Raw genomic sequence first — 22,799 nt, forward strand, 5'->3', positions numbered from 1 at the left:
AGCCACCTTCTTGCTCTTTACATCTGTCTAAAACGCTTTGTGACTTACTTTAACCCTGCTTGGCAAAGACATTTTATGGCCCCTTTTAGCCCTCCGAACGGCTTGTTTTAAGTTTTTTCTTGCTTACTTTATATTCTTTCAGGCTCTGTCTCCTTTCAGTTTAAGAGCCAGGAGGAGACATGAGAAGTTGTTGGCGGATAGGATTAGGGTAAACCCTAAGGCTTTCTATAGGTATTTAAGGAATAAAAGAATGACGAAAGTAAGATTAGGCCCAATCAAGGATAGTAGTGGTAAGTTGTGTGTGGAGTCAGATGAGATTGGGGAAGCGCTAAATGAATATTTTTCAACAGTATTCACTCTAGAAAATGACAATGTTGTCGAGGAGAATACTGAGATACAGGCTACTAGACTAGGTGGGATGGAGGTTCACAAGGAAGACGTATTAGAAATCCTTCAGAGGGTGAAGATAGATAAGTCTCCTGGGCCAGATTGGATTTATCCTCGGATCCTCTGGGAAGCCAGGGAGGAGATTGCTGAGCCTTTGGCATTGGTCTTTAACTCATCATTGTCTACAGGAATAGTGCCAGATGACTGGAGGATAGCAAATGTGGTTCCCCTGTTCAAGAAGGGGAGGAGAGACAACCCTGGTAATTATAGACCAGTGAGCCTTACCTCAGTTGTTGGTAAAGTGTTGGAAAAGTTTATAAGGAATAGGATGTATAATCATCTAGAAAAGAATAAATTGATGAGGGATAGTCAGCACGGTTTTGTGAAGGGAAGGTCGTGCCTCACAAACCTTATTGAGTTCTTTGAGCAGGTGACCAAACAGGTAGATGAGAGTAAACCGGTTGATGTGGTGTATATGGATTTCAGCAAGACGTTCAATAAGGTTCCCCACAATAGGCTATTGTACAAAATGAAGAGGAATGGAATTGTGGGAGATATAGCAGTTTGGATCAGAAATTGGCTTGCTGAAAGAAGACAGAGGGTGGTGGTTGATGGGAAATGTTCATCCTGGAGACCAGTTACTAGTGGTGTACCGCAAGGGTCAGTGTTGGGTCCACTGCTGTTTGTCATTTTTATAAATGACCTGGATGAGAGCGTAGAAGGATGGGTTAGTAAATTTGCAGATGACACTAAGGTTGGTGGAGTTGTGGATAGTGACGAAGGATGCTGTAGGTTGCAGAGAGACATAGATAAGCTGCAGAGCTGGGCTGAGAGGTGGCAAATAGAGTTTAATGCAGACAAGTGTGAGGTGATGCACTTTGGTAGGAGTAACCAGAAGGCAAAGTACAGGGCTAATGGTAAGATTCTTAGTAGTGTAGATGAGCAGAGAGATCTCGGTGTCCACGTACACAGATCCTTGAAAGTTGCCACCCAGGTTGACAGGGCTGTTAAGAAGGCATACAGTGTTTTAGCTTTTATTAATAGAGGGATCGAGTTCCGGAACCAAGAGGTTATGGTGAAGCTGTACAAAACTCTGGTGCGGCTGCACTTGGAGTATTACGTACAGTTCTGGTCACCGCATTATAACAAGGATGTGGAAGCTTTGGAAAGGGTGCAGAGGAGGTTCACTAGGATGTTGCCTGGTATGGAGGGAAGGTCTTACGAGGAAAGGCTGAGGGACTTGAGGCTGTTTTCATTAGAGAGAAGAAGGTTGAGAGGTGACTAAATAGAAACATATAAGATAATCAGAGGGTTAGATAGGGTGGATAGGGAGAGCCTTTTTCCTAGGATGGTGACGGCGAGCACGAGGGGGCATAGCTTTAAATTGAGGGGTGAAAGGTATAGGACAGATGTCAGAGGTAGTTTCTTTACTCAGAGAGTAGTAAGGGAATGGAACGCTTTGCCTGCAACCGTAGTAGATTCGCCAACTTTAGGTACATTTACATCGTCATTGGATAAGCATATGGACATACATGGAATAGTGTAGGTTAGATGGGCTTGAGATCGGTATGACAGGTCGGCACAACATCGAGGGCCGAAGGGCCTGTACTGTGCTGTAATGTTCTATGTTATGTTCTATATAACCTAAAACTGATGGAATTATGAATTGCTTCCTCATTGAAACTTTAATCACTTGGCCAGAATTTTTCACCAGTATTAGCCCCTTCCCTCGTTGAACTATTCACATAAAACTTCAGGAAACCTCGCTGGATGAACCTAACAAGTTTTTGAGACAAATCCAAGCCAAATCCAAGCACTAAGGGAGTCCCAGTTCTACCCAAATGGCTTCACAGAATGAGTCCTCCCTTGGTTTTCTCAGCACAGCTATGACATTCTCCCTGATCAGTTATACAACTCTCCCATTTCTATACACTCCTTCCTATCTTGCCTGAAACATCTATATCTCAGAAGGTTAAGCTGCCAGTCTTGTCCTTCTCTCAATCAAAATACTGTAATTGCTACAACATTACAGTTATACGCATTAACCCAAGTTCTAAATTCATCTGCCTTCCCACCATATTCAGTCGTGTCACCTGTTAGCCTTATTGGCCTTAATCTCTGAACTCCTTTCACTTACTGACCTACTGCGTTAGTTCCTGCTCCCCTGCCACACTAGTTTAAACCCTCCTGAGTGGCACTGGTAAACCTCCCTACAGGGCATTGGTGCCCCTCCTATTTAGGTGCAACCCGTCTTTTTTGTACAGGTCTCACCTGCCCCTGAAGTTGTGATCCACAGACCTGAAGCCCTCCCTTCTACTCAGATCTTTAACCACGTATTTACCTGTGCTACCTTCCTATTCACAGCCTCGCTGGCACGTGACACAAGGAGTAATCGTTTCACATGGTGTTATTGTAAATCCTTTACAGGCGTAAATATAGGTGAGGACCCAGATTCTGACATGTAAGTAATAAACTTCAGGTAGGTTAGATTACATTATTAAACTGCCAAATAATGGCATTTACCTGTTAGCTGAAGGTAGTTGGTGCAATTACTGTTAATTACTGTAACAGTACTAGTTAGTGATTCACTAGTTTAAGGTTTATATAAGAGACCACATGCTCAGTAAGGGGCACAATGTTATGTGATTATGTTTGAGTCAGAAGTAGAATGAGTAGTGAATTAGCTGCACATGGTAATTCGAAGCATGGAGAAAAAGGTGCTTTCAGCAAGGTTTGTCACTGCTAGTAGTTGACAAAGTAAAATAAATGCAGTAAAGTGAGGAAATCAAAGGTTGCTTGGTCATGTTGACTGTCGGTCCTGTTGTATTTGGGAGAAAGTGTGTATATCTTTGACCTAGATGACCGAAGGTGCAGAATGTGTCGAGCTGCAGGAACCTGAGTTCCAAACTTTGGAACATAAGTGGTGCCTGGACTCAATGTAGTACACTGCAAGACTGAGCGTTACATGGGTAACATAGAGTCATACCGCATGGAAACAGATCTTTCAGTCCAACTCATGTGTGTTGACCAGACATTCCAATCTGACCTATCCCGTTTGCCAGCATTTGGCCCATATCCCTCGAAACCGTTCCTATTCATATACCCATCCAGATTCCATTTAAATGTTATGGTTGTACCCGCCTCCAGCACTTCGACAGCTCATTCGCATCACCCTCTACATGAAAAGGTTACCCCTCAGGTCCTTTTTAAATCTTTTGCCCTCATCTTGAACCTTTGCCCTCTAGTTTTGGACTCCCCCACCCTTGGAAAAAGACGAAATAAAAACTGAAAGAACTGCAGATGCTGTCAATCAGGAACAAAAACAGAAATTGCTGGAAAAGCTCTGCAGGCCCGGCCACATCTGAGGAGAGAAAGCTTTGTTAACATTTCGGATCAAGTGGCCCTTCCTCAGAACAGTAAAAAGACCTTGGCTATTTATCTTATCCAGACCTCTCATATTTTATAAAACCTCGATAATGTCACCCCTCGGTCTCCGATGCTCCAGGGGAAAACGGGCCATGGCTTATTCAGCCTTTCCCAAGAGCTCAAACCCTCCAGTCCCAGCAACACCCTTGAATGATCACACCATAGACTGGGAGTACAAAAGGAAAAGGGAGCAGATGACTAGCAGCTGTCAAAGAGAACTGGGCAGATTGTATAAGTGGATAATAAAATGTGAGGCTGGATGAACACAGCAGGCCAACTAGCATCTCAGGAGCACAAAAGCTGATGTTTTGGGCCTAGACCCTTCATCAGAGAGGGGGATGGGGTGAGGGTTCTGGAATAAGTGGCCCCTGTGGTCCTACTCATTCATTGATTGTACACTTTGGATTCCTCTAAGATGAGAAGGTTATGACACTTTGTTCATTGATTCAGGGATAGGGACATCATTGGCTAGGCCAGCATTTATTGTCCATCCCTAATTGACCAGAGGACAGTTAAGAGTCACATGTAGGCCAGACCAGGTAAAGACGACACTTTCCTTCCCTAAAGGACATTAGTGAACCAGATGGGTTTTTATTCCCCTGACAATCAACAATGAACTCATGTTCATCATTAGAGTCTTAATTCCAGCTATTTATTGAATTCAGATTTCACCATCCGCCACAACAGAATTTGAACCTGTACCTCCAGAACATTTTCTGGGTCTTTGCTTTAACAGCCTGGTGATAAAAGCACTAGGACATCACATCCCCTTGTTGCTGAGGTGCAGGAGTAGGCCACATTGCCCACTGAGTCTGTTGTGTGAAAAGATATTGATTCTGCAGAGAATTACAATAAAAGCCAAATATATAGCATCGCAATAGCTCAACTATATAGGAGAGTGAGAAGAGCAGGAGTAAAATGGAACTTGGTTAGTTTAACAGACAGCTGTTTGTGGCTGTAGACATGACTCTAATATTGTATTTTTTTTCTCCCAGATGCTGGGCTCAAGGGTGGCACGGGGCAACTAAAGACATTCTTTTGCAATAAGGCAAACGTTCAGAGCTCATGACTCACATCGGTACAAATAACTTGTGAAGAAAATGGGATGTGGTCTTGAAAGCAGATTTCAGGAAGCTGGGAAGGGTACCCAAAAGATAGCGTCTATAGTAGGAATCACAGGATTACTTCCAGTCCCACGTACTAGTGAGCAGAGAAGCATACAACTTGAGTGATGGAACGTAAGGCTGCAGGACCAGTATGGGAGGGAGAGCATCAGATTCTTGAGGTTTTGAGACAAATTCTGGGCAGGTGAGATCTGTGAAAGATGGATGGCTCGTATATCAGTGGACCCAGAACTAACAACCCCTCAGGGGGATTTGTTACTGCTAATGTGGAGCGTTTAAATTAAAATAGCAGGAGGATTGAAACCTGAGCAGGAGCTCAGAATCCAAAGCAACAAAACTGGTAAAAGGAAGTGCAAAAGCAGAAAGCAACAATACAAGACAGATAAAAAGCGGAGACGAGGGTCTAGAATCATTTGAATATTAAAACAGCAGGATTAAAAACTCTTTTTTACAAATATTAGCATTCACAAAAAGGTTGATGATTCGAATGCCCAAATTCAGGTGATGGGCATGATTTAATTGCCACTGTGGAGACATGGTTACACGGTAACCAAGATTTGGAACTGGGTATCCAAGAAAATTTCAGAAGGATAGTCAAAAAGGAAAAGGCGACACGGTCTCACTCTCAGTAAGGGAGAGGATCAGCACATGAGTTAAGAAATGATTTCAAGTTGAAGGATCTGGCTGTACAATCAATTTGACGAAGCTAAAAGACAGCAAGGGGTAGCAAACATTGCTGAGAGTTGATTACCAGCCATAAAACTTGTGTGATATTGTTTGACGTGATGTGAATCATGTAAGATGGGTATGATTTCAACCTGAGCAGCAGCTGGATCAATTTAGAACTCAGCAAAAGAGAAACTGATAAAAAGAGAATATCAGTGCAAGGTGGCAAGGAGCATTAAGAAAAGACAACAACATCTTCTTTTGCTATGTAAAAGGAAAAGATTTAATCGGAATAATCGGGACTCCTTGCAGTTGAGGTCATGATAAGGTGTAACCAGTGGATGTGGTGCATTTGGGTCTTCTCACATAGGAGGTCAGTTAACAAAATGCGAATGCAACAGATTGGGATTAATATGACCTCAGGCCTGATTGATAGGTAGAAAGAATATGAAAGAATGGGATGGCAGGCAGGGACCTCAGGGATCGGTGCTTGGGCCTCAGCTGTTTACAATCTCTATCAATTATGTAGTAGTGGAGTCCATTTGTAGTATTTCCATGTTTGCAGATGATACAAAAGTTGTTAGGAATATGAGTTATGAGCAACATGTAAAGAGGTTTCATGGTGACTTGAGCTGAGTGGGCAAGGGCATGATGATATGAAGTAATGCATCTCAGTAGGAGGAGTAAAGTGCTGTGCTTAGTTGGATGGACAGGTTGAGTTGAGGAAGCAGAGAGGCTGCAGAGGGACTTGAATGGGTTTGGAGAGAGAAGGCAAAGGACTGACAGATGGAACACAATGTGGGAACGTGTGAGGTTATGCACTTTGGTTGGAGGAATAGAGGCAAAGACTATTTTATAAATGGGGAAAGAGCTTGGAAATTTGAAGCACAAAGGGGCTGGAGACTTGTTGTTCAGGTTTCTCTTAAGGTTAACATGCAAGTTCACTTGGCAGTTAGGAAGGCAGATGCAATATTGACATTAATTTCAAGAGATCTAGAACAAACTAGACCAGAGAAGTACTGCTTTGGCTATATGAGTGTCTGATCAGACTAAATTTGGAATATTATGAGAAGTTTTAGGCCCAATATCTAAGGATGCACTGGTGGTGAAGAGAGTTCAGAAGAGGTTTACAGAATGATCCCAGGAATGAAAAGCTTGTCATATGAGGAGCAGTTTAGGACTCTGTAGGTTATATTCAATGGAATTTAGGAGGATGAGGGGGACCTGATTGAAACTTACAGAACACTGAGAGGCCTGGATAGAGTGGACTTGAAGAAAATGTTTCCACTACTCAGAGAGACTAGGACCCAAATGCACAGCCTCAGAGTGAAGCAACTAGCTTTTGGAACTGAGATGAGGAAGAATTTCTTCAGCCAGAGGATGGTTAATCTGCAGAGGTCATTGCTGCAGAAGGTTGTGGAGGCCAAATCATTGAGCGTATTTAAAACAGAGATAGATAGGTTCTTGATTGCTAACAGGATCAAAGTCATGGGGAGAAGGTAGGTCAATGGGCTTGAGAAACATATCAGCCATGATTGAATGGTGGAGCAGACTTGACGAGTCAAATGAGCTAATTCTGCTCCTAAGTGTTATCATGTTATAAAACCTGAAAGAACTGAAGATGCTGTAAATCAGAAACAAAAACAAAAATCACTGGAAAAGCTGACCAGTTCTGGCAGTATCTGTGGAGATAAATCAAAGTTAACTTTTTGGGCCAAGTGACCCTTCCTCAGAACTGAGTATAGCTTAGAAAATGAAGTGTGGAGCTGGATGAGCACAGCAGGCCCAGCAGCATCTTAGGAGCACAAAAGCTGACGTTTCGGGCCTAGACCCTGCATCAGAAAAGGGGGATGGGGAGAGGGTTCTGAAATAAATAGGGAGAGAGGGGAAGCGGATTGAAGATGAATAGAGAAGAAGATAAATAGAGAGGAGAGTATAGGTGGGAGGTAGGGAGGGGATAGGTCAGCCTAGGGAGGACGGACAGGTCAAGGGGGCGAGATGAGGTTAGTAGGTAGGAAATGGAGGTGTGGCTTGAGGTGGGAGGAAGGGATGGGTGAGAGGAAGAACAGGTTGAAGAGGCGAGGACGAGCTGGGCTGGTTATGGGATGCAGTGGGGGGAGGGAAGATTTTGAAGCTTGTGAAATCCACATTGATACCATTGGGCTGCAGGGTTCCCAAGCGGAATATGAGTTGCTGTTCCTGAAACATTCGGGTAGCATCATTGTGGCACTGCAGGAGGCCCATGATGGACATGTCATCTAAAGAATGGGAGGGGGAGTTGAAATGGTTCGCGACTGGGAGGTGCAGTTGTTTTTTGTGAACCAAGCGTAGGTGTTCTGCAAAGCGGTCCCCAAGCCTCCACTTGGTTTATTTGCAGAAGATAGGGTGGGCGGAGGTGGTCAGAAGTAAACAATAGGTGGGATAGAGCCCAAAGAGATTAAAGAAGAGTTAGACAGACAAAGGAGTGGATAACAATTTCACTGCTGTTAAAGGGGACAGTTTAGTGTCTAACAATGGGTTGTGTAATATAACAGATTATGTGATAATAAGACAGCCACAATACACTGGCTGAGCTGAATGAGTAGCTGTTAATGGGGACTGTTAGTGACTAATAATGAGTTGTGTGTAATGTCGCTGTCTTATTATCATGTATAGACATAGCAGGAGTGGCAGATGCTGGAGAATCTGAGATAACAAGGTATAGCTCTCTGATGAAGGGTCTAGGCCCGAAACGTCAGCTTTTGTGCTCCTGAGATGCTGCTTGGCCTGCTGTGTTCATCCAGCCTCACATTTTATTAACAAGGTATAGAGCTGGGTGAACATAGCAGGCCAAGCAGCATCAGAGGAGCAGGAAGGCTGACGTTTCAGGCCTCGATGCTGAAGAATGGTCTAGGCCTGAAACATCAGCCTTCCTGCTCCTCTGATGCTGCTTGGCCTGCTGTGTTCATCCAGCTCTACACCTTGTTATCTCAGATTATCACATAAACTGTTTTTATACGCAGGTATCAGATCTTGTGGTGGGAGAGCATTTTGGTGATAGTGACCATAACTGCCTCACATTCTACATAGCTATGGAGAAGGAGAGGATTAGGCAGAATGGGAGGATATTTAATTGGGGAAGAGGAAACTATGATGCGATTAGACATGAGTTAGGAAGCATGGACTGGGAGCAGTTGTTCCATGGTAAGGGAACTATAGACATGTGGAGACGGCTTAAGGAACAGTTGTTGGGAGTGATGAGTAAATATGTCCCTCTGAGACAGGCAAGAAGGGGTAAGATTAAGGAACCTTGGATGACGAGAGCGGTGGAGCTTCTAGTGAAAAGGAAGAAGGTAGCTTACATAAGGTGGAGGAAGCTAGGGTCAAGTTCAGCTAGAGAGGATTACATGCAGGCAAGGAAGGAGCTCAAAAATGGTCTGAGGAGAGCCAGGAGGGGGCACGAGAAAGGCTTGGCAGAAGGAATCCGGGAAAACACAAAGGCATTTTACACTTACGTGAGGAATAAGAGAATGGTCAAAGAAAGGGTAGGGCCGATCAGGGATAGCATAGGGAACTTGTGTGTGGAGCCTGAGGAGGTAGGGGAAGCCCTAAATGAGTTTTTTGCTTCTGTCTTTATGAAAGAAACCAACTTTGTAGTGAATGAAACCTTTGAAGAGCAGGTGTGCATGCTGGAATGGATAGAGATAGAGGAAGCTGATGTGCTGAAAATTTTGTCAAACATTAAGATTGACAAGTCGCCAGGCCCGGATCAGATTTGTCCTCGGCTGCTTTGGGAAGCGAGAAATGCAATTGCTTCGCCACTTGCGAAGATCTTTGCATCCTCGCTCTCCACTGGAGTCGTACCTGAGGACTGGAGAGAGGCAAATGTAATTCCTCTCTTCAAGAAAGGAAATAGGGAAATCCCCGGCAATTATAGACCGGTAAGTCTCACGTCTGTCGTCTGCAAGGTGTTAGAAAGGATTCTGAGGGATAAGATTTATGACCATCTGGAAGAGCATGGCTTGATCAAATACAGTCAACACGGCTTTGTGAGGGGTAGGTCATGCCTTACAAACCTTATCGAGTTTTTTGAGGATATGACTAGAAAAGTTGATGAGGGTCGAGCTGTGGATGTGGTGTATATGGACTTCAGTAAGGCATTTGATAAGGTTCCCCATGGTAGGCTCATTCAGAAGGTCAGGAGGAATGGGATACAGGGGAACTTAGCTGCTTGGATACAGAATTGGCTGGCCAACAGAAGACAGCGAGTGGTAGTAGAAGGAAAATATTCTGCCTGGAAGTCAGTGGTGAGTGGAGTTCCACAGGGCTCTGTCCTTGGGCCTCTACTGTTTGTAATTTTTATTAATGACTTGGACGAGGGAATTGAAGGATGGGTCAGCAAGTTTGCAGACGACACAAAGGTCGGAGGTGTCGTTGACAGTGTAGAGGGCTGTTGTAGGCTGCAGCGGGACATTGACAGGATGCAGAGATGGGCTGAGAGGTGGCAGATGGAGTTCAACCTGGATAAATGCGAGGTGATGCATTTTGGAAGGTTGAATTTGAAAGCTGAGTACAGGATTAAGGATAGGATTCTTGGCAGCGTGGAGGAACAGAGGGATCTTGGTGTGCAGATACATAGATCCCTTAAAATGGCCACCCAAGTGGACAGGGTTGTTAAGAAAGCATATGGTGTTTTGGCTTTCATTAACAGGGGGATTGAGTTTAAGAGTCGTGAGATCTTGTTGCAGCTCTATAAAACTTTGGTTAGACCGCCCTTGGAATACTGCGTCCAGTTCTGGGCGCCCTATTATAGGAAAGATGTGGATGCTTTGGAGAGGGTTCAGAGGAGGTTTACCAGGATGCTGCCTGGACTGGAGGGCTTATCTTATGAAGAGAGGTTGACTGAGCTCTGTCTCTTTTCATTGGAGAAAAGGAGGAGGAGAGGGGACCTAATTGAGGTATACAAGATAATGAGAGGCATAGATAGAGTTGATAGCCAGAGACTATTTCCCAGGGCAGAAATGGCTAGCACGAGGGGTCATAGTTTTAAGCTGGTTGGTGGAAAGTATAGAGGGGATGTCAGAGGCAGGTTCTTTACGCAGAGAGTTGTGAGAGCATGGAATGCGTTGCCAGCAGCAGTTGTGGAAGCAAGGTCATTGGGGTCATTTAAGAGACTGCTGGACATGTATATGGTCACAGAAATTTGAGGGTGCATACATGAGGATCAATGGTCGGCACAACATTGTGGGCTGAAGGGCCTGTTCTGTGCTGTACTGTTCTATGTTCTATGTTCTAACCTATTGTTAGTTGCTAACGATCACCTTCAACAGCTACTCGTCCGCTCAGCCAGTGTAATGTGGCTGTCTTATTATCACATAACTATTGTAAACAACCCATTGTTAGACACTAACAGTTCCCTTTAACAGCTATTCACCCTCTGAGTGAAATCGTTATCCACTCCTTTTTTTGTCCAAGTGTTCCTTTCTCTCTTTGGGCTGTGTCTCCATCTATAATTTACTCCTTACTTTCCTTCCCCTATCCTATCACCTGCACATAAACTGACAATTTCCTCATTATAATCAGTTTTGAGGAAGGGTCATTCAGCCTGAAAGGTTAGCTCTGATTTCTCTCCACAGGTGCTGCCAGACCTGCTGAGCTCATCTAGCATTTCCCATTTTTGTTATGGTCTTACGGTTGTTAAGTGATGAGAGATTGGGAAGTGTTGATGTCCAAAGGGACTTGCATGTTCATAAGTCACTGAAAGCCGGGTCAGTAGGTAACTGCAACAGTACTAATTCCTAGTCTCCTAGTTGGAATGCCTGAGTCTGTGCTTGCTTGTCCAAATGTCTTGTTGTTTAGCTGAGAGGTTTCTGAATGTTCATAAGCCACTCTCCAAGCATTAAAAACATGCTTCTGGAAGATGCAGACACACCTCCGTCTCCCTCGGACTTCAGAAACTTCTCTCTTAGTAGAGTCAGGGGGGCCCATACCTCATGATTATAAATTAACTCAAAGGCTAAACTCAAAGGCTGTTGGGTGTAATGATGTGCAGAGTGAAGGAAACTTTCCAATTCGTGGATGTTTACTTTTTCATGAAAATACTGTTTTAAACCAGGGCTTTATCGCTACTAGCAGTGATCAGTAATAGTGTTCTCACAAGTCAGAAGGTGGAGCTTGAGTCCCATCCAGTGGTTTGGCTTCATATTCTGAGCTGACATGGGAGTACTACACAGCCAGAGGTGCTGTTTCTTGCAGAAAATGTTAAACTGATATTTCTGTGTTCTGAAATGGACATTAATGATTGGGTGGTTCAAATGTAAAGAGCAAGATAGTTCTCCGAATTTTCCTGGCCAATATTTGTCCCATAGAAATAAAAAAAATCATCTGATTGTTTCATTATTGTAGCTTTTGGACCTTGCTGTGTACAAAATATCTGCTGTGCTACCTGCGTTCTAATAGTGACTCAAATCTGAAAATATGTCTTGACAGTAAAACACTAGGGAAAGTCCTGAAGACTTAATAGGTTCTATGTAAATGCAACTATTTTACTCTTATTTAAATTGGAATGCCTTCACTATAACTGCTGTAGATATGAGTGTAAGAAGGCGTAATTAAGGGAGCATAAAATGTGGTGATGAATAAGAATGGCTGCCTGCTTGCTGTTTATTAACATACAATGTTTGTTTCCTTTTATTTAACAGTGAAACCAACTGTTATAGATGTTGATATTTATGTGAACAGTATTGGGCCTGTGTCATCAATTAACATGGTAAGTAAACTTTCCAGCTTTATTGTCTTAATATACTGTGTTGAACAAAACAAAATCACTGTTTTACAGTGGTAGTGGTTTGACTTTTAAAACTTAACAAATAATTTGCATATGTGTTTCGGAATAAACTGCATCAGATTGACCTACGGTCTGAGGTTGAGATGGTACAACCATCAATTGAATATTACACTCTCCTGTTGGATGCTTCTCAAAAATTGAGGATGTGACAAAAACAAAACACAAGTTGATGAGTTGGAGATAACACAGTGTGGAGGTGGAGGAACACAGCAGGCCAGGCAGCAGGAAAGATATGTTTCGGGTTGGGACCCTTCTTCCTGCTCCTCTGATGCTGCCCGGCCTGCTAAGTTCCTCCAGCTACACACTGTGTTATCTCTGACTCCGGCACTGGCAGTTCTTACTATCTCTGATAGAGTTGATGGTTTATTTTGTTGTCAAAATATTGACAATTTGTTTCACCTTTGAGTAATAGTGGGACCAAGGTGGATAAGTAAAGCTTTAATGCAGATCATCTTTGATCCTATGGAATGGTGTAGAGGTCTTGAGTGGCTGCATGGCCTTACCATTCCTTCCACACTGGAACCCATTCTGGAGGTGATGTCAGCTCCTCACCTGAATTAACATCCGTAAAGACATGCAGGCTGAATTCAATGGTTACAACACTGGCTCTGGTCAATGGCCAGAAGTCCAGTGCCAACACTGGCGCAAATACTTCCAGGATCCACAATGCAATCAAATCTCAGTTGGGTATTTGGCAGCCTACACTGTTCGTGTAACTCTGGAGGCAAACATGCGACGTTGGCCAATCTATCAGTAGGTTGGCAGTTCTTCACTCCTAGCAGCACCACTGGAGGACAGACGGACACGGAGACATGCACATGCACACACACACACGCACACACGAACTAAAGGGTGGGAGGCTGACCGCGACCTTCCCTCTGACCTAATCGGCACTGTGGTGCAGTTGGCATTGGGACCTGAAATTCCAGCCATACACCATCTGAGGTCAAGTCCGCAAGGTAGATTAGCTCCTTCATGATACTTGGCTCAATTTATTTCTCTTCACAATGTGATGATTGTTACTGTTTAAACAAAAAGATCGATCGTGGTAAAACAGAGAGCAAAGGGTTACTCAGCTCCTGACCTCATTAAAGCTTGTGTTCAAACATGTACAAAAGAGCTGAAAGGTCAGTTGAGAGTGACAGCCCTTGATATCAAGGCTGCATCTAACTCAGTGTGGCATCAAGAAGCCCTGACAAAACTGGAATCAATGGGTATCGGGGGAAAACTTGCTGGTGGTTGGAGTCAGACCTGACACATAGGAAGATGATTGTTGTTGTTGGAGGTCAGTCGTCTCAGCTCCAGAGCATCTCTGCAGGAGTTCATCAGGGCAGTGTCCACAGGTCAACCACCTTTGGCTTCTTTATCAATGGCCTTCCTCCATCATAAGGTCAGAAGTGGGGATGTCTGCTGGTGATTACACAATGTCCAGCACCATTCCTGACTCCTCAGGTACTGAAGCAGCCCATGTTCAAATGCAACTAGATTTGGACAATATCCAGGCTTAGGCTGATGACGAGTGACATATGACAGTCATAGCCTGGCATTTGTGTGGCATGAATATCAACCACCATTCCTTGACATTCAATAGTGTTACCATCACTGAACACCTGACTATTAACATCCTGGACGTTATCATTGATCAGAAATTCTACTGGACTTAGCACATAAACAGTGGCTACAAGGGCAGGCCGGAAACTTGGAATACTGTGACGTGTAACTCACCTGACTCCTCAAAGCCTGTCCACCATCTCCAAGGCACAAGTCAGAGATGTGATGGAATACTCCCCACTTGTATGGATGAATGCAGCCCCAACAACACTCAAGAAGCTTGAAACCATCCAGGACAAAGCAGCCCGCTTGATGTGGATGTAGTGCCAAAGCTTCCACTCCATCCACCACTGATGCTCAGTAGCAGCAGTGTGTACTAGCTACAAGACACACTGCAGAAATTTACCAAAGATCCTCTGACAGCACCTTCCAAACCCATGACCACTTCCATCTGGAAGGACAAGGGCAACAGACATATGGGAACACCACCACCTAAAAGTTCCCCTCCAAACCACTCAATTCTGACTTGGAAATATGTCATTGTTCCTTCACTGTTGCTGGGCCAACATCCTGGAATTCCCTCCCCAATGGCATTATGGATCAACCCACAGCAGGACGACTGCAGCAGTTTAAGAAGGTAGCTCCCAAGCACCTTCTCAAAGACAGCGAGAAATGGGCAAGAAATGCTGGCCAGTCAGTGACACCCACACTCTACAAATGAATAGAAACAACTAAAAAAAAGGATGTTTACATCCAATACAGAAAAGCCAGCTTTTGTTCACAGTGATTTAAATATAATACTGAATCAGCTGTTCCAGAGAAGATGCGTCATTTCAGGGCTTTTGTCTAAGCTACTCCACTGACAGTTAGATCGCAAAGCCAGCTTACTGTACAAAAATTGGCTGTTGTGCTTCCTACATTACATCACAGGCTGTCCAGCACTTTGAGACACTGAGGTGAAACTTCACAATGAGCTGAATAATTGCAATTCTTCCTGACCCTTACCCAGATGAGACTTTTCCATTTTAAGGTGAGTGGCAGCGTGACATCAGTCAACCAGGCATTGTAGGGTCCCAGGCAGATGTGCTGGTGCATGGGTATGCTGCAGACTTTGCCATTAGTTTGCTTTCAATGTGCCTCAACAGCTTCAATTCTCTTCTAGCTGTTCAGTAGCAGTCCTATGTGCTGTATATTTCACCTCCTGTTCGAAATGCTTTTTTAAACAGTTGCTATTCAAATCTGTTCATGGACCAAGTATAACCTTAGCAATCAAAATATAAAGGTTTAACTGAAACTGATCCTTGGGTCTCATGGCTGACAATGTAATGTTATTTCAACAAAGCAATATCCTATCTGACTGATAATATGTTATTTTACAATGTCCTGCACATGTTGACATGTAAAATGGCAAACAAAGACAGAGTCCAGATCAGAGAGTAATCATTCACTGCATAATACAGAGTAATTATTAGGGATAAAGAATTGTTATTTTTAAAGTGAGCAGTAAGCAGTAATCTAATGAAAAGTTTAAATAATGCCTTAAAACATGAGAAGAATGCTCAAATGAAGTTTAACATAAATATTAGGCTGAGAAAAATACTCAGGGATCTGTTATGTGAAAAACAGAAACTGCATCCATCAAGTTTGCAGCATCTGGTATGTGTGGCTCCCACAGTCGATTCCCTTTTTTTTCTCTCCCTCACTCTCTCTCACCAGAGTGCAACAGCATTCTCCGAATAAGGTCAAGTGCAAGTTTATTGAGAAGTCATTTCCAGTCCGTAATCTGTATTGGTGATATTTGCTAGACACTGTTATCAGTGCAATAATATGTATTTTAAAAGGGGAATATATAATACTGTAAACATCAGCTATCCAAGACATATGCTGCAGTCATGTTTTAAACCGTGAATTCTAAATATAATCCCAGGCACTGATAGCACTACATGTCAGTTTGAAATAGAGCATTCATTCAGTGGCCATGGTGGTTGTATGTATTTGGGAAAAAAATCCTCACAAAATTAGTCGCAGTTATGTGGGAGGCTGACTACAGTCAAGTGCCAGTTCCTTTAAGGGTTCCACCTACTCAACCAAGCTCAAATCTGAATACGTAGATCTGTCCAGCTCCTTTGGGATTGCATTGTGATGACAGGGAAGAAAAAAAATCAATGTGACAGAGTCTCAGTCTTGTTTACAAAAGTCTGTCAGTTATCTGCTGGAGTGTTGCAAGATTCCAGATCTTGGTGCAGTGAGGCACGTGAAGCATTTTTCCTGTGACAGCAGCTATTGGATCAAAACAACGGTGTGGATCAGCATTCGTAACTGAAATTCAGATTCTTTACGCCTCTCGACAAATGCACTGTGTTGTAATAAAGCATGGTTGCAATGATGCTCTCCTGCTTCTAGCAAATTGAGCTCTGGAACAGAATGCAGTTCCTGCCTGTAAAAATAAGAATTGAGTTCATTACCAACTGCTCTTCCCACCTTAGAACAGTTCAGCCTGTGAGCTTGAAGAGCACATGTTGACATGCCTTTGACACTTGAGGGTTTTTTTTGAGGAATGCTTGCCTACAAAAGCACTCACTGCAGCCAAAGCAGAATTCATTATTCAAAGCATTTCAAGGCACTTTGACAACGTAATAAGGTCATTATCGACAGTAGTATTCCGTCTTTTCTTGTACTCAGAATTTAAAAAGTGGCAGTTCAGAAACCTGAGACACTTCAGCACATTTAAAGAACGCATTTCAGAAAATGTACAAGACGACTTTAGTAATTTTATTATTTTAATTAGACATTTTAGGATGGAACATACCCATTGTGAGATGTTGTATGTCATTGCAAAATGAGCTACTTTGCATGATAATGGAAGGGTTTTTTTACTAAAAAAACCAGAACGTCAGGTGGGTAGAAGATGTCATATTCAGAGGACCACATGGGTCAGGAGCAGGAATATTAAATGTCAATAATCACCGAAGCGTTTCTGGCTTCTATTAACATCAACGTTTTTTATTGTCCCATTGAAAAAAGTGAAGACTTAACTTGACATCCATCTGCCAAATTTTGTCTTCCATAGGCTATCAATTTCATACCTCTTAAGGTATTATCAATGATATCGTCTCAGTTATGCAATCTGGGTATCCAATTGGTAAGCCTTAAGGGGAGGAAGGGGCTGAAGTTCTGTAAGGAAATAAGGTGTGAAGGGAAATAAGGATGCAGCACCGGAACGAAGGTAGGTAACATGGGAGACCAAAGATCTGGTGAATGAACATAATGTGAACTTTTTTTCATTTTGGCAGGAGAATAAAATATTATCTGAATGACGAGAGATTGCAGAGTTCTGAGATGCAGAAGGATCTCCATGCTCTCTGGCATAAGTTACCAAATGCTAGTATGCAGATATAGCAAGTAATTAGAAAAGCTAATAGAATGTTATCACTGAGAAATTTAGTACAAAAGTTGGAGATTATGCTTTTAGTTATGCACAGCACTGGTGAGACTATGTCTGGAGTAATGGCACAGTGTTGGTCAACTTATTTTAGGAGTGATGTAAGTGGAATGGAAGCAGGTCAGTGAATATCTACCAGACTAATACCTGGAATGAGATGAGACAGTAGGAACTGCAGATGCTGGAGAATCTGAGATAACTTGGTGTAGAGCTGGATGAACACAACAGGCCAAGCAGCATCAGAGGAGCAGGAGAGCTCCCCCATTTCTGAAGAAGGGTCTAGGCCCAAAATGTCATCTCTCCTGCTCCTATGATGCTGCTTGGCCTGCTGTGTTCATCCAGCTCTACACCTTATTATCTGTAATACCTGGAATGGGCTAGTCCTCTTTCGAGACAAGGGTGGGAAACGTTTGGATCTGCCAAGCTTTTGAACAGTATGTGATGATTTGATTGAAACAAAATCCGGAGTGATCTTGATAGGTTTAACATGGAGAGGATTTTTCTTTTGAAAGAACCTAGAATTAGGGCTCATTGTTTAAAATAAGGAATTGCACAGTTAAAACAGAAGTGAAGTGATTTGTTTTCTTGGGTTTGAATCTTCTAACCTCTTCCTGAAAATGTAATTGAAGGAAAGTCCTCGAACATTTTTAAAGCAGAGGTAAATAGATTCTTGTTAAAGAGGTAATGACCCAATGATATTATTCCTGGATTATTAATCCAGAAACTCAGCTAGTGCCAGGCTCACATCCTGCCTTGGTGGAATTTGAATTCAACAAGTAAGTCTGGAATTAAGGGTCTAATGATGCCGACAAACCTCAGCTGTTTCATTAATGTCCTTCAGGGAAGGAAATCTACTGTCTTTACCTGTTCCTGGCCGACAAGTGACTCCACTGCCACAGCAATGTGGATAACTCCTAACTGCCCACTGGGAAAATAGAAATGTTGTGGCCGGTTGGCTTGCCGAGCTGATTTGTTGTTCCGCAGATGTTTCATTACTCTGGTGGGTAACATCAGTGCAGCTACCCAGCAGGGTAATGAAACGTGTGCGAAACAACAAACCAGCTCGGTGAGCCAACCAACCTCAACATCCACAACCCGAGCTACAAATCTACTCCAAAACCTTAAATAGAGATGAGCAATAACTGCTGGTCTAACCAGAATGCTCACATCCTGTAAATGAATTAACAAAAGGTGAAAGATTATAAGCGCATATGTGGATTTGAGGTTACAGTCAAATCAGCCATGGTAGTAAATGGCAGAATAAACCTGAGGGGCTGAATAGCCTACTCCTTGTTCATATCTAAGTGTTAGCCTGTAACCAAAAACATGGTTTCTTGGAGAATGACTATGAGACTTATGTTAATGTTATGATAGTCTGATGCAATCTGAAATGGTTATTTTTCCTTCGCTTGGAGCAGAGTGTTTATTGGAGTTATCAGGCAGCTGTCCAGTTATCCCTCAGTTAAATGAACAGATCTGAATCTCTGGAACTCCAGAGAACAGCCCCAGAAGCTTAAAATAAAACATTAAGTCTTGAACGTGGTGTTGTGGACCACCGGGTAAGTGGACTCAGGCCGAGCAGCTGTCCCAGTATGTGCATAATCAGAACTAGCCAGCAGCTGGCTCCCTCTCCCATGTTTACAGTCATATTGACATATCAAGTTTTCATTTCCTACCTCTGATTCTGCTGTTCCCAGTAGCACAGACATTGAAAGTTCACTTAGCTAACAGACCATTACTGCAGACAGGCTTTCATTTGAGAAGTATTTGGAGAATTTCTGCACTTAAAATTACAATTTGAGTCTTTGTTTTTACAGTTGGTGGTAGTTAAGGAAGTCTTTTAGCACAATGCACTGTATGGATGTGTGTAGATTTAGTTAGTTCTGTGTTTCCTGCAAGTCATTCAAAGCTCAACAGCCTGCCATATGACATAGCAACTCCTGTGAGCTGTTGTGCTCACTGACCTACGTTGGTTCCTGGTCAAGCATTATACTGATTTTCATTCCTGTATCAGAGGTATTGCTCCAGATTTTGCCAACTTCTCAATTAGCTATTGATTTTCATTGTACAGGCACGAGGGCCAATGAGAGGCACACACATGGACAGAGACACAGAAACCCATCTTTTAACCGGAGATTTTTGATCTGTGGCATGTTGAGGTGCTATCACCATCCCTTTTCTCTATCATCCCAGTGTGAAGCTGCCGAAGTGTATCAGCTGTCTGTGAGGCTGCAGGCAGTCCCGGCTTCCTGCCACAATGATGGACTGATAACTGTGGCCACCTCATTCCCCACTGAAACAGAAAATGGCCGCACTTGGAGCAGCCAGTGTCCCGAGTGCCTGCCTTAGCAGCACCCACCTCTGAGAAGATCAGGGTTTCCTCCGGGTGCTCCGGTTTCCCTACACAGTCCAAAGATGTGCAGGCTAGGTGGATCGGCCATGCTAAATTGCCCATAGTGTTCAGGGGTGTGTGGGTTATAGGGAGATGCTTCAAGGGGTGGTGTGGACTTGTTGGGCCGAAGGGCCTGTTTCCACACTGTAGGGAATCTAATCTAATACACTAAACTACAGTCACTTCCGAGTTCCTGTTCTAGAATCGAAATGGTTGTTGGGATCATACCAAATGGGGAAGTGAAACATAATGTGAAAATTCTGATTTGAAATCCAGATTCTGGAAGATGAAGGGAATAAATTGAACATTTGAGAGTTGAAGAATGCCGTCATTCCTCTTTGCTTGACAAGGACGAAGAGCCTACATAGTATACACTGACAGGCAAACAACTGCTCATGATTGTTTGATTTATTATTGTCTCGTACTGTGATTCATTATACAGTGAAAAGTGTTGTTTTGCATGCTGCAGCGCATCCCAGTTGCAGAACAGTGTTACAACCACAGAGAAAGGAGAGAGAGAGAGAGAGAGAGAGAGAGAGATCAGAATTATCACTTGAGAGGTCCGTTGAAAGGTCTGATAGATTTAAGAACAGCTACTTCTCCTAAGCGATTTGTACTTGCACTCAAGCTTTTACATCTGACCAATGGAAGAGAGGAATCAGAGGAAGAAGCTCCTATCTGAAGATGTAGCTCACAGCTATCACGCATTAAACTCCAAGTTACGTTAGTGGATTAGCCTTAGTTACTAAGACCAAAATCCTGTTTCAGGGGATAGGATCTCCCGAGCCTCACTTTCCATTCCTCCAGCCTCTGCATTCAAAGGATCATAAGTAGTCATTTCTGCTATCTCTAGTGGGATTCTACCACTAGACACTTACCCTTCCCCTCCCTTGTCAGCATTCCGTGGAGATCATAGTCCACTTCCATCACCTCTGCACAGCCCATGGTACCTTCCTATTGAATTGCAGAAGGTGCAATACTTGACAATTTACCTCCTGCCTCACACTCCAAGTGCCTAGACACACCTTCAGTTGAAGCAGTGATTTACTTGCATTGCAGTTTTTCAATCTAGTGTACTGCATTCGTGCTTATAACTTGATCTCCTTTGTGTTGGGGAGACATTGGAGATTGGGCACCTGCTTTCAGGAATATCTCCGTTCTGTCTGTAAAATATGATCCTGAACTTCCTGTTGTCTGCCACTTCAACACACCACCCTGTTCTCTGGCCAACATGTGTCATTGGAACGCTGCAGCATTCTAGCAAAGCTCACCGCAAGCTAAAAGAACAGCATCTCATTTTCCATTTGGGGACCTTTCAGCCATCAGGACCTGATAGCCAGTTCAATGATTGTAAGGCCTCAGTACCTTCTCCCATGTGTTTTACCCACCCCCACATCCCGGAACCAATCATGACATGGGTTGGCTGAGCTGAAAGTAACTTATTTTCACCTACTCATAGTCCCCATTATCATCAATCTAGCTTCTCCTCCCTGGCTTACCAACTACAATCCCTTTGTCTGCCCATTATTTTCCTCTCCCTGGGCTCCATTGCCCCCCCCCCCCCACCACCAAAACCACTGTCATTAAGAAAAATAATAAAATGTGAGGCTGGATGAACACAGCAGGCCAAGCAGCATCTCAGGAGCACAAAAGCTGACGTTTCGGGCCTAGACCCTTCATCAGAGAGGGGGATGGGGGGAGGGAACTGGAATAAATAGGGAGAGAGGGGGAGGCGGACCGAAGATGGAGAGTAAAGAAGATAGGTGGAGAGGGTGTAGGTGGGGAGGTAGGGAGGGGATAGGTCAGTCCAGGGAAGACGGACAGGTCAAGGAGGTGGGATGAGGTTAGTAGGTAGCTGGGGGTGCGGCTTGGGGTGGGAGGAAGGGATGGGTGAGAGGAAGAACCGGTTAGGGAGGCAGAGACAGGCTGGACTGGTTTTGGGATGCAGTGGGTGGGGGGGAAGAGCTGGGCTGGTTGTGTGGTGCAGTGGGGGGAGGGGATGAACTGGGCTGGTTTAGGGATGCAGTGGGGGAAGGGGAGATTTTGAAACTGGTGAAGTCCACATTGATACCATATGGCTGCAGGGTTCCCAGGCGGAATATGAGTTGCTGTTCCTGCAACCTTCGGGTGGCATCATTGTGGCAGTGCAGGAGGCCCATGATGGACATGTCATCAAGAGAATGGGAGGGGGAGTGGAAATGGTTTGCGACTGGGAGGTGCAGTTGTTTGTTGCGAACTGAGCGGAGGTGTTCTGCAAAGCGGTCCCCAAGCCTCCGCTTGGTTTCCCCAATGTAGAGGAAGCCGCACCGGGTACAGTGGATGCAGTATACCACATTGGCAGATGTGCAGGTGAACCTCTGCTTAATGTGGAATGTCATCTTGGGGCCTGGGATGGGGGTGAGGGAGGAGGTGTGGGGACAAGTGTAGCATTTCCTGCGGTTGCAGGGGAAGGTGCCGGGTGTGGTGGGGTTGGAGGGCAGTGTGGAGCGAACAAGGGAGTCACGGAGAGAGTGGTCTCTCCGGAAAGCAGACAGGGGAGGGGATGGAAAAATGTCTTGGGTGGTGGGGTCGGATTGTAAATGGCGGAAGTGTCGGAGGATAATGCGTTGTATCCGGAGGTTGGTAGGGTGGTGTGTGAGAACGAGGTGGATCCTCTTGGGGCGGTTGTGGCGGGGGCGGGGTGTGAGGGATGTGTCGCGGGAGATGCGGGAGACGCGGTCAAGGGCGTTCTCAATCACCGTGGGGGGAAAGTTGCGGTCCTTAAAGAACTTGGACATCTGGGATGTGCGGGAGTGGAATGTCTTATCGTGGGAGCAGATGCGGCGGAGGCGGAGGAATTGGGAATAGGGGATGGAATTTTTGCAGGAGGGTGGGTGGGAGGAGGTGTATTCTAGGTAGCTGTGGGAGTCGGTGGGCTTGAAATGGACATCAGTTACAAGCTGGTTGCCTGAGATGGAGACTGAGAGGTCCAGGAAGGTGAGGGAT

General features: G+C 44.2%; 1 protein-coding gene across 1 annotated transcript in view; it reads left to right on the plus strand.

Moving 5' to 3' along the window:
- Window positions 1-22,799, plus strand: part of LOC125453581 (gamma-aminobutyric acid receptor subunit gamma-3) — a 577,393-nt gene that overhangs the window by 13,024 nt on the left and 541,570 nt on the right. The window contains exon 3 of the mRNA XM_059646785.1: window positions 12,284-12,351. Coding sequence (XP_059502768.1) covers window positions 12,284-12,351 — 68 coding nt within the window. The remainder of the gene's footprint in view (window positions 1-12,283; window positions 12,352-22,799) is intronic.

The sequence above is a fragment of the Stegostoma tigrinum genome, chromosome 6 (genome assembly GCF_030684315.1).
Source record: "Stegostoma tigrinum isolate sSteTig4 chromosome 6, sSteTig4.hap1, whole genome shotgun sequence".
In the NCBI taxonomy this organism is placed as follows: domain Eukaryota; kingdom Metazoa; phylum Chordata; class Chondrichthyes; order Orectolobiformes; family Stegostomatidae; genus Stegostoma; species Stegostoma tigrinum.